At 40.4% G+C, this 12,971-nt stretch overlaps 1 protein-coding gene across 1 annotated transcript in view; it reads right to left on the reverse strand.

Annotated features, from left to right (window-relative positions):
- LOC102200124 (protein kinase C epsilon type-like) overlaps positions 1 to 12,971 on the reverse strand; it is an 85,093-nt gene that overhangs the window by 43,736 nt on the left and 28,386 nt on the right. The window contains exon 2 of the mRNA XM_013913003.1: positions 7,132 to 7,195. Within this exon, the coding sequence (XP_013768457.1) occupies positions 7,132 to 7,195 (64 nt within the window). The remainder of the gene's footprint in view (positions 1 to 7,131; positions 7,196 to 12,971) is intronic.

Genomic DNA, 12,971 nt, shown 5'->3' on the forward strand with positions numbered 1-12,971 from the left:
AGCTTATAATGTGCGATTAATCACCATTTAAACTACTACAATCACAGTTAAGGTCAAATACAACAGTTGTCATGTCTTTTAGAGCTTTTTTCTTGGAGGTCAGAGGGTCAAAAAGTCTGGACAAGTGAAATACATCAATTTCAAAGTCATGATGTTACAAAAAAAGGAGACAATTAGTATCCACAAACATGAAGAGATGGATTTTTTTGGGTGAGTATTTCACATTTTGCTGCTATGCGGTGGTAGCTGACAGAAGACACTAAAAGAACAGAGAAAGTGAGAAAGAAAGCTACTGAAATAAAGACATAGACACCAATGCTTTAGCTGGGGGAGAATTGCAAATCACAATCTGAAGTAAGTACAGAACAATTTAAGACCTGTGGTTAAACTCACGTGCAGTATTTCCCATTCAAATTTGGCTGGTTTGTGTAACTTAGCTTGAGTTCTGCTGTGTTTTCTCAGAGTGAACCCCAGTGATTGTGGTGATGTACTAACTGAACTTTCCTCTGGTATCACCACCTTGTCAAACTTTACATCTCCAGCAGCACTACTCTCTAAGCCTCAAAGACTTAGTCTACATTCCTTCCTGCCTGTCATGTTCTGCTTGTCATCAGTCTTACTCCTTCAGCCCCTTTGCCATCAGCATCGCCTAGCAACTGATGACTGCTGCCTGGCAACAGTGTTAGACTTGGTGTCTCACACTAGGGAAGGAGTCAGGGTTGGAGGTTGGCAGCGGTAGAAAGGTTGCTCCTCTGTCATGTCCTTATGACCCCAAAAGTTAGACTTAAGTAGGCCAATGCTTGCATCGGACTCCGAGCTCTTTTACCTTTTTTGGCTTTCAAAGTCAGGAACATATTGACAGATAGTCTCTGATATTTGTTGAGATGCAGCACACTAGTATCAAATGTTACCTTGAAGATTAAATGCCTGAAGAATTTTGTGAATAAATCTGAACATCATCTCCCTGCCATGAATGAATTAAATCTCTGAATCCTGAAGGATATCTGGATGCAGATTCATTTGTAACATTGTCTGAAGAACACTGGCCTGGTGTTCTTCAGCTCAGTGTTGATGTTCAACACTTTTATGCTCGGCAGCGCCAAGCTTGCTTGCATTTTCATGCAAATGCATCCACAGTGTTTCAAGTAATTTGGCAAATGAATAGTCAGACAAACCAAGTAATCACATTACATCCTGGGTGAGTGAAGGAGGTAAACATAACTGCAAAGCTAAGTTATGTTTATCTAAAATGTAGATATTTATTGTTGCAAGGATTTTAGTCCAGAGGGCCCGGTGGCGCCAGTGTCCGGCAGCCTCGCCTCTGTCAGTGCGCCCCAGGGTGGCTGTGGCTACAATGTAGCTGCCATCACCAGTGTGTGAATGGGTGGATGACTGGATGTGTAAAGCGCTTTGGGGTCCTTAGGGACTAGTAAAGCGCTATACAAATACAGGCCATTTACCATACTGGCACGATATACTGGAAATGTTTTGGCTCCACATCCATGATGTGAAGCTCAGACTCAGGCCAGGCAATCTAATCTTCCTTTCTTTGGTTTTGGTGAGCATGTGCAAATTGCAGCCTCGCTTTCCTGTTCCTAGCTGACAGGATTGGTACCCGGTGTGGTCTTCTGCTGCTGTTGTTGCCCAACTGTTTCAAGGTTTGATGAGTTGTACCTTCAGAGGTGCATGCTCACCTGCATACCTTGACTGTAATGAGTGGTTATTTGAGTTACTATTAGCTTCCATCAACTCAAAGAAGTCTGCCAGTTCTCGTCTGGCGTCTGCCATCAGAAAAGTATTTTCACTCAGAAAACAGCTGCTCACTGGGCATTTTCCTCTATTTTTGGACTATTTTCTATAAACCCTACTGAAAGTTGTGCAGGAAAATCAGAGTAAATTAGCTTTCTCTGAAATAGTGAGACCAGCCCATCTGGCACCAATGATTATGCTACGTTCAAAGTCACTATATCACCTTTCTTTTTTTTATTGTGTGCTTTTTTTGTGTGTGGCTTTATTTTGAGCCCCTACTCTATTAACCTATTTCTATTCTGATGCTCAGTTTGAACTTTGAACAGCAGGCTGTTTGACCATATTCCCATGCATAAATGTGCTGGTTTCTGCCATATAAGCAGCTGAACAGGTATACCGAACAAAGTATTTGGTTGGTTAGTTTATGTTGTATGTATTTGGTTAATAAGATTTTTTATCAATAAATTATCAATAAAGAACTCACTAAATTGTTGTGTGTCCTGGAGGAAGCCATAGTCAGTATTTAGTTGTAATTTTATTTTATTTTTTTGCTGTTGTTATTGTTTCTTTATCTGTTTCATATTAATGGTAATATTTAGTCAACACAAAAGTGAGGTGACCCACTACTATTGGTGTACGGTATCCCGTGTGCCAACAGACAAGTCTGTGTTGAGCATGTGCATCTTAAGCATCGTTTTTTCATCACTTTCACAGAAGGATAGTTTAACAGATGATAACAAAAAGGGTCAGACAAAACACACACATTACACTTGATTTTAGCAGCAGAGTATGACCCTGGAGACAACAAGGCTTTGTGAGAGAGAGTGTGTGTGTGTGTGTGTGTGTGTGTGTGTAGCTGCTTCCACAACCCCGTGCTTGTATTAAAGCTAATAGGCTGATTGCTGCTCTCAGGCCTGACAGTTCACCCATGTCTTCTTGGCTATGCAAACACATTTAAGTAATGACTGCAATTGCAGTAGATCACAAACACACAGGCACATAAACTTACTGTATGCCACTGCAAAGAAACAACAAGGAGCAGAGTCCCAGCAGGCAATATAGCTTTAGAGTCCATTTACGAAACACAGAGGGAAAAGGAAAATTAATATTTCCTGCAGAAAAACCTAATGAGACCTCTTTGTCACTCTCTACTGATCTCCCTCTCAATCACTTTCAATGATGTAACTGGTCCATTAGCGAACACTCCACTTTACTAATCAATTTATCACCCCACAACCACTCCCCTTCTCCTCTCGCGACCTCTGGATAACTCCCTTTCTGCCTTCTCTCTCACAGTCTCTCCAACATACCGTAAAAATGCAATTAGTTACAGATTAGATGTACCAATGTTAACTTTTCACCTCTGGTTCAACATTCTGTTAATAGGAGGCCCAATTGAAAAGCTCCACAAGTATGAAGAGAAATTTCAAAATAAAATTTTCTACAAAAAAAAATTATTTGCAATATCACTGTATTTTGCTAATTTGCGTGCGCATATCACTCAGTAGTTACATCTCCACAACAATAGAATAGAATAGAATAGAATAGAATAGAATAGAATAGAATAGAATAGAATAGAATAGAATAGAATAGAATAGAATAGCTCTTTATCGTCACTGTTGCAAGAACAACGAAAGGCAGTTTGGCATCTCTCCATGTGTGTGAAATACACGGTTAGTGTCCAGGGTGCGAGGGGTCTTTGATGATGATATTGACTTTCTGCTGAAGTCTGCCAGTTTAAATGTCTCCAAGGGGGATTAGTCAGGTGCCAATTGCCCACTCTGCTGCCCTCACCACCCGCTGCACTTTCCTCTTGTTGTCCACAGTACAGCAGTTGAACCTGAGTGTGCAGCAGTAAGTCAGAAGGGTCTTGATGGTGGAACGGTAAAAGTTCAGTAGCAGTCTCTGGGGTAACTGGGCATGACGCAGTTTCCTGAGTAAGTACAGCGTTTGTTGTGCTTTCCCTACCTGGTGGGAAATGTTTGTGGACCAGGTAAGATCGGCCGAGATGTGGACTTCGAGGAACTTAATTCCTTTCTACCCTTTCTACCTCCTCCCCATCAATGTAGAGGGTAGAGTGCTCAGATCGCCTTGTTCTCCTGAAGTCGGTTACCATCTCCTTGGTCTTGGCTGTGTTCAGATGCAGGTTGTTGTTTTCACACCATTGCTTCAGATGCTGAACCTCCTCTCTGTAGCTGAAACATTGTTGTTCTCGATCAGTCCTAGGATGGTGGTGTCATCAGCAAATTTGCTGATGGGTTAGGGTCTAAAGTCCGAGACTGAAGAAGTCACTTGGATGAGTGATGAAACGTTTCTCCCACAAAACGCTACGTCCAGATGAACAGAATCAACTTTTGGAGATTTACTTTCCTGGATGATTGAGAATGCATCAAGATATTCAGGTATTGCTACAAATCACCCAAACTGGCAGAACTGGCATTTCGAAACAAATTAATGCACAAAGCTGTAAAGGATGTCACCGTGGCTACATCCATCCGGTGGTGTAATAATTTCAGATTTTCATTGCATGATAGCAAATATAATTCACAAAAACAATAATATTGCAAAATTGATTGAAAATCTGAAAAATGGATGCGATCGGTCAAAATCATCCTCAGCTTCATTTTATTTACTTAGCTGAAGCAAACATCAGATATGCACTGCTCAGTTTTTATACTGCAGTAACTCAGTCAGGCCATGCACAAACTGAAGTCACACCTGTAAATCAAAGCTCAGTGTAGAGCCACACAGTTGCAGTGCTATGGTTAGCTTACACTACTCAAAATGGAGAAGAAAAACCACTGCAAGAGAAGACAATAAATCAATAATTAAACTAAGTATTAATTCATCAACAGCTTGCCCGTCTCCAATGCTTCACTCAACACTATAACAACAGCCTAACTATACTTTTGTATATGACTAAGGAAGCAGGTTTGCTGCGGGAAGTACCTCGCTCCACAAGTGAGAAGTTGCTGCAGCAACAGAAAAGTGAACCGGTTAGTGGTTGTCAGCTTACTTTGGTCAGGCATAGTGTGGTTGCAGAGTAATGGTTACTGAAAGGGAAGAGAACCACGATAAATTGGAAAGTGATTCTGCTGCCCTAACTGGGCTGGGCTGATTATTTTGTCATGTGCGAATATTTGACATATCAGTTCTTCATTTTTATATATCTTGAACCTTATGTCCATCTTTTACATGCAGTCTATGGGGCCTCAGCATTTAGTCAAAGCATCAACGATTATAGTCTTGTTGCAAGTGTAAGTACTAGTTCTGTATATCACATCAGCATCTGCACTCCTTCTCAACTACACTGTTACATCTCTGTTTTGCAGTGAAACATACAGCAACACGTAGGAGTACAAGATTACAGCTCGAGGCTCTCTCGAAGCACTGTGTCTCATATCTTAAATGATGAGGTGATCTCTGAGTTTACAGTCAAACTCTGATTGCATCATTTAACTTATATCGAAGAAGAGCGCTGGCTGCACAATATCATTGTCATAGAAACACATAGGGAATCTGACACATCTATTTCCTAATGTAATGCTGCAAATTCCGTGCAGTGACAGGGTGACTCACTCCTGACTTCACGTTCTCACTGAGTAACAAAAACAAAAAAGAGAAGTAACTTAGAACTAAACACACATATCTGTTGGTTCATCTAACACCAACATTGTTTTTACATTCTCTTTGTTCCTCTATTCCTAATTCCAAATAATTGTCATTTTTAAAGTGTATGCTGCATTATAGAGCAAAAACCTACGTTCTCTTAATACAAATGGAGCACTATGCTTACATTATTGCTTTCACTTTCCTTTCACTTAATTCCCACTAAAAGCTCAAAAACTGCACATTAAGATGATTGGAGAAAGGATGTGAAACTATAATGACGATCAGTATGAGTGCAGTCATTTAACAAAGGCTGTGCAGACTGTTCTGGGTTTTTTATATTAGATATTTTTTTCCTTAATCTGATGGACTTTTATAAATCAAGAGGTTCAAACTTTTTTGTTTAACGACCATTTTAAAAAATGAAATAAAAAATAGCAGCTTTTTGCTGATGTTTTTACAATTTTGCCATCATTCTGTGTTTCTGGGAGACTTTACACATCATTATTTTACCTATTTTACCTCTATCAGAAAAACTATATGGACTGTAATTTCTTTTTTTTATGACAGTTTAAATTTTAGGAAGGCTTTGAGTTGTGCATACTTAGGGCATCTCTTTAAGTGACAAAGCCAAAGCTGTCTTCTACACTTTACATGCACTCATTCCCTTCTTCTGACTGTGCCTTTGCTAGCACTTAAAATAATATTGTTAGGTTGTTTTTAACTATATTCACTGCATGTTACAATTCGAGTATTTTATTTTAAAACTACATAACATGTGTTTGTCTCTATGCAATACAACCAGAAAGTCCAAAGGATGTACCTTAACAACACAACAAGGAGGGCCAAAGTGGTATACTTGAGCTCTTGCAGTTAGAAACTTTAACTTTTTAACTGTTTCTAGCTGCATGATAAGAGACCGTGGCTCAAGAGTTGGGAGTTCGCGTTGTAATCGGAAGGTTGCCGGTTCGAGCCCCAGCTCGGACAGTCGCGGTCGTTGTGTCCCTGGGCAAGACACTTCACCTGCTGCCTACTGGTGTTGGCCAGAAGGGCCGATGGCGCTTCTGTCAGTCTGCCCCAGGGCAGCTGTGGCTACAACTGTAGCTTGCCTCCACCAGTGTGTGAATGTGTGTGTAAATGGGTGGATGACTGGGTGTGTAAAGCACTTTGGGGTCCCTAGGCGGGACTAGTAAAAGCGCTATACAAATACAGGCCATTTACCATTTAATGGTGTAGTCTATGCTTTTATTTTAGCTCTGGCATACCTTTGAATTGTACTTACATATTTAACTTCACAAATATATCACTACTAGCGTTGTTATTACAAAATGCAAAATAACAAATTATTGAACTGTCATTGCATATTTATGTATCCTATTACTCTGTCCCATCTTAAAGATAGTGTTATTAATATCCTATTTATCTTCAATATTTGTTATATGAGCTTATTTGAATTTTTTGATAGAATTTATTAAAGTTTATAAAACATGCTGCAAATATGTAGAAGGACTTTGCACACATGCAAGGTGTTTTAATACATCTGAATGTGGCAACACTGGTTTTCTGCAATACAATGAGGAGAAGGTGTGAATGACAAACACAGGCTTTTGCCTCAAAATACATCATCATCATCATCACTTTACACTGAAAGCTCCTGCGATAGTTACACAGCAGCTCTTAACAAGAGATAAGTGAGACCGAGAGCAGTCGCTCTGTGTTACATACATGACAGACCCCGCTGAGCTTCATAAAACAGTTTCACTGAGTTCTTACCTTCACTGGAAGATCCTGATAGGTCAATAACAACATACACCTTCCCCTCTGGTTCCAGGTCAATCTGCAGAGAGAAAGGTAATGAGGAATAAAATAAGAAAAAGACAAAAAGAAGGCAAATACAAAAAAAAATTAGACAAACTCTTACTAAACGATGCCAAATTAGCAGCTTATGCTGCAGTGTACTCATAAGAGTCAACTTAATTCCTTTTATACTAAATGAAACTGAATTATTTCCTGAAAATAAGAAAATGATTCTTTAATAAATAATAATTTATTAACAATGCTTCTCTACTTTTTTACGTGTCAGGACCATTCACTCATCCTACACAGTTTTCCAGGGGTCCATAAAGGACAACACGCATAAAAAAATCACAATCCCCCAGAATAAAAACATTTAGAGATAAGATAAGATAGATAGAGATACAAAGCATTGCAGTTATGAAAAGCATTAAACAAAAGACATGCAAATATGTAAAACATGTCATTTTTCTCAAAGTATCATTGCACGTTTAAGGAAATTGGTGTTTGCAAGGATGTTACGAGGCAGCTAAGGCAGCTAGTTAGCAGAGTCAATAAGAGTAGCTTATGTAATGTTTTGGTTGTTTATTGTATTGTATTTATGCTTTGTTTTTTTTAATGATAGTATTAAATGGGGGTTTTTATATACTCCTGATAGAACAATGAGTCATTGCAAACCTGATGCAAAAATAATATCTATCAAAATATGAAGCTGCTAGACTCGCAGAGAGAAAACAACTGCGATAGATATTTCTGATTATACCGCCCAGCGCTATCTATGTTGGTTAGATATCCTGAGTAAGCGGAAAATCACACTGAATGAGGCCCGTAGATTCATGTGGTAAATGGTAAATGGCCTGTATTTATATAGCGCCTTTACTAGTCCCTAAGGACCCCAAAGCGCTTTACTTAACCAGTCATCCACCCATTCACACTCACATTCACACACTGGCGATGGCAAGCTACATTGTGCTCAGATAACTCTTAAGTGGTGTGACTCAGCAATTTATAACAATCAGGCGCTATCAGTTTTAAAATGCATGAACTTCATGCAGCAGTAAGACCATTTAAATATATATGATATAATTCCAATGAAAAATTATTTAAATGAAGAAGTGAGAAGATGGGGGACACAGGTTAGTCTGGTAGGGATTTAAGCCCCGATTAGGGTGCGTCTTTGACCAAACAGTACATCTTACAAGACCATCCTCCAGACAATGCCTGCAAGTGAAGCCAGAAGCAGAAGGTTGCCCAGGCTGCAGCGGACTTGCGTGCCTCAGGAGACCAACATGGAAACCACAGGGCGAGTGAGCTAAAACCAGCTGCAAAGTTGTTACTCTGACAAGCGAACAGGGCAAGAGATGCAAAGTGAGATGTAGACAAAGGAATCCATTAAAAATCCTTGCACAGCTTCACCTGAAGGCACCTTGTGAGTGTTGCATCCTCTAAACACATCTTGTTGGCTGAGGACTCTCTTTTAGGCTGGAACTGAGCTAAACATCAAGTGAATTCTAACTTTCGGCAGGGTCAAAAGTGCAATCAAGTAAAAGAAAGAGGTGCACTGACTCACAACACAAGGGGAAAAAAACATGAGTTTCCTAGAATTACTAGTTTTATTCCAATACCGCTGGAAACCAAAACTGCAAATTAAATTAAAATACAATTTTCCAGCCACCTAGCCCTACCAACAACTTCCCAGATTTGATACCATCTGAATTTGAAAACGCATAAAAAATCTAGACTTTTAGACAAGGGGCACGTGGTCTGATGGAAAACTGCTTCTTATTCTGCTATCACTATGCACCATCACTGCAAGCTAATTAGCAGAGATCAGTGGAGCAAGAACAGGGGGTGCATTACCCTGCTCTGCCTTCCCTTCTTCAAAGTTTCAGTCACCTTGTCTCAGTTACAGTTAGAGTGGCAGGTATGTAAATGTGAGGTCTGTTTTGTCAAATGTTTTTGCATGCTATGTTGCTCTCTTGCATGCACAATTATGCAATGAAAAAACACAAACCCTACCAAAAGAAGTTTTAAATAGGGGATCATTCAAAGGACAGCCCTATGATGTGATTGTTTCACATGTGGTTTTCACAGTATTTTCCGTTATGTGCTTATGGTATTGGAAAAAAAAAAAGCAACGCAACCAAAAAATTTTTTACCAACCTGTGAGAAACCGTACAACTGTGGCATCCTGTTGGGCCAAAATATCACAGTGCCACTTGCAAGACACACTGGCAATGTGGCAAGAAAGTTCAAGGAAAAAACTGCTGTGGCGTGCAGTTGAGATTGACACATATCCTGTCAGACACCCACACGTCAAATATATACCTCACAAACACTCACAGCCACACTCTCACACGCATAAGACCCATATGCAAATATCGAGGAGTCTGAATGGTTTTAGGGAGAAGTTGAGGGAAGTGGAGATTATTGAGTGCCTGCACGTGTGTGTGCATACAGTATAAATCAAAGCATGTATGTCTGCGCCTTAGCACACTTGAGCAATATGATGAAAGTGGGTACTGGCTGAAGGGTTCACTGAGTTTCTACCAGCAGATTGTACCACCCACGGTGGTGATAATCCCAATGTGAACACACACATTCACACATTCACACGCACACCGTGAACAGCAGTAAGCGAAGACTCGTGCAGTGAAGGCGAACAGGCGTGGGTTCAGTAATGTATACAGTAAGAGACGGAAAGCAGAGAGAGGGAGACGGATGAGGGGGAGGACAGAGAAAGTTTGTTGGCTCGTTCCAGTACGACAGTGAAGGAGAAAGAGGAGGGGGAAGAGGGTAGCACTCTTCCTGATCTTTTTTTTTTTTTTGCAGTTGTAGTTGTTAAAACACATTTTATATCCAGTACTTGTTCCTGGAATGGCACTTCTTTTTCTTTCCCCGCTTAATGGATCTTCATCATTAGGCAGGACAGTACACTGTGAACATTTTGAGGTTTAACAAGATAATTATTCTCATCCATCTGCATTTTCTAGAAGAACAAACGGAAGGAAGGAAGTCATTGTGGCAGATGGACAGATGAGAGAGGCAAAAAATTACCATGAAACTGACAGAGGAGGGACAGTTGCATTCTGGTGACAAGACTGAACGATCTATAAACAACAAAATTACTCAGATTTGGGCTGTTTTTGTTGCCTCTGTCTATCAAGCAAAGAAAGTGTGTTGTCTTTGTGACAGATATGGAAAGAACATGTAGGTGTACTGACAAGTGTATTGGGGATGTGTTGTTTTTCTAAACCCATACACACTAAAATTATCCAGGGGAAAAATGTTTTATAGAGAGGGATTGACATTAAGTGTAGTTATAAGTCAGGCAGATTGTTTGGAAGCAGTAAAGCAGGCCAATGATAGCTGTTTTTGATGAATAAAATGGGCTGTTTCCCATAACTGCTACAGCACCAGAAGTCTTTTTGCAACCAGAAGTATAACAATCTGGCTGTTCATCCACCCATCCAACCTTTGCTTATTCAAGCCTGGGTCATGGAGGTAACAGTTCCTTTAGTAACCTTCCTTTTCCCGGCAAACAAGGTGTTCTCAACCCACCTGAGAGATCAATGCAAAAAGCAGAAACCAGATCCTGAGAAAGTGCAAACCTTCCATCACTTGGTTACTCTGTTAAAATGGCGTTCATTCCCCTTTTCATACATTTTTTGAACAGAACTGGTGACAAAAGGCAGCCTTGGTGGAAACCAACGCAACTGGGAATGGCCTGTAGCAATATACCCCTACTATATACCCCACCACAAGATACCCCATACTCTCAAAACACCCCAACACACCCACATACATTCTCAAGGGGATAAACAGTTTATCCAGCATTCTGGATAGGACAATAACCAGATTGCTCCTCCTGAGTCCGAGGTTTAACTAATGGATAGACTCTCTTCTACGGGACTCCGGTACAGATCTTCCTAGGGAGGCTGTGGATTGTGATCCCCCTTTAAAACTCTCTGTTCCACCTTCTTAAAAAGGCAAACCATCCAATGGTCTGCCAATCCAGAGGAATCGTGCCAGATCTCTGTGCAAGGATGGGTCAACCAAGACAACCCCACAACATCAAGAGGGTTAAGGAACTCAGGCCGAATCTCATTGACCCCAGGGCCCCTTCTACTTGGGTGGATGAGAGTTGTTTAACTATCTCAGTGACATCACCCCTAGTGATGGATAAGGTACCCCCCACATTCCTAGAGTGCTTCCTCCATGGAAGCAGTTGAGGAGATCATCCAAGTATTCCTTCCAACACCCAACTATATCCACAGTGGAAGTCAGCAGTGCTCCATCCCCGCTGCACATAGTGTGAGCAGATGATTTTCTCCTCCCTAATCATCTGATGGCTTGCCAGAATTTCTTTGAGGGCAGCCAAAAGTCCTGCTCCAGGGCCTTAACAAACTCCTCACACACCCAAGTTTTTTTTATGAAGGTCCATGCTGGTTATTTGGGATGTGCCTGACGAGGCCCAGCAGGCAAAGGCCAGGTAACCAGGCACTCTTTCTAAACCCCTTAAAGACCAATCACCTGCAAAGTTAAAATTACCAATTACTGTTTGGCATGTAGTTGGCAAATGTTTGCAGACATTTTCCAGCCCATTCTCACTCCTGAGGCGTAATATATTGGTAATATATTGACGATTTGTCAAGTCCCGAGGCATTCCCGGGGAACGCGAAAGGTGACCTTCCACATTCTTATGCTATGCACCGGGTTAGGGATGAAATCCAGTAGAATAACGCTCCCGTGCTAATACACATTCCAGCCATGTATTCCCTAACCCTAACCATAACCTTATCCCTAACTTTAACCAGCACTTTAATGATGTTAGATAGTGTTTTCCAAAGCAATTTAAGTAAAAAAAACATTACATGCGTAGAACGGTTCTCATTTTTCCTAATTTTTCCGATCTCGTAACATAGGGACGTGTTGTCACCTGGCGCAAAATGTTGCGCTTTGGGAGTGAAAACGTGTTGCATATTCCATGCAAACTACAGGAAACTGTAGCAATATGCTAACGACTAATCGCATCACTTGCCAACAAATTTTCCCTAGCAATCTGAGATTGTCCATAATTTTTGCCTGGAAAAGGAAGGTGTGGGTAATTTTAGTTCTACATTTACAATAAAAGAATATGTGAAGCCCCAAACTTAAAATCAGAGACCTACACAACAAACATTCAAAAGTATAAACACTGGTGTAGAACCTTAGAATGGAAACAACATCAGAAAAGAAAAAAGCGCTGTGTCCATCAGGACCTCAAAGATCACAGCATACATGCACACAGTGCCTTTGAGGTCACAGCTCTCCATTCATCTACTGCTACTGAGCGTGCTCAAACTCAGGTGCAGATGTCACTAAATATAGATGCTGAAGAGGAAGGAAAAGGCCCTTCAGTGTGCATGTGTGTATGTCCGCTGGTTTTGTTATTATGAAATCACACCCATACACATGGCACATGCTCTAGATTTACTTGTCATCGCGTTCGACTGGTAAAAGGAACATTTTAAGATTAATCAGGGAATAACTTCATCATATGACTTCACATAAAACAAATCCATTTTTCAGTTTTCATAAAAATCAAACATGTTAATGTGAGATGTATGTTAATTCAATCTAGATTTGATTGGTTATAAACAAACAGAACAATACTGTATATCTGCTACTTGATTTCACTGGCAGATCAAACGTCACATGGTTTTCATCAGGTAGTACTTCACTGTGCATATTGTGTTGTATATCAAACAAGTAGTCAAATTTAATATATATTTTTTCTTTCGAAAAGCCTTAAACTGTACACTTATTTATAGGAAAGG

The sequence above is a fragment of the Pundamilia nyererei genome, unplaced genomic scaffold, assembly GCF_000239375.1.
Source record: "Pundamilia nyererei isolate P.nyererei 1_Seehausen unplaced genomic scaffold, PunNye1.0 scaffold00111, whole genome shotgun sequence".
In the NCBI taxonomy this organism is placed as follows: Eukaryota; Metazoa; Chordata; class Actinopteri; order Cichliformes; family Cichlidae; genus Pundamilia; species Pundamilia nyererei.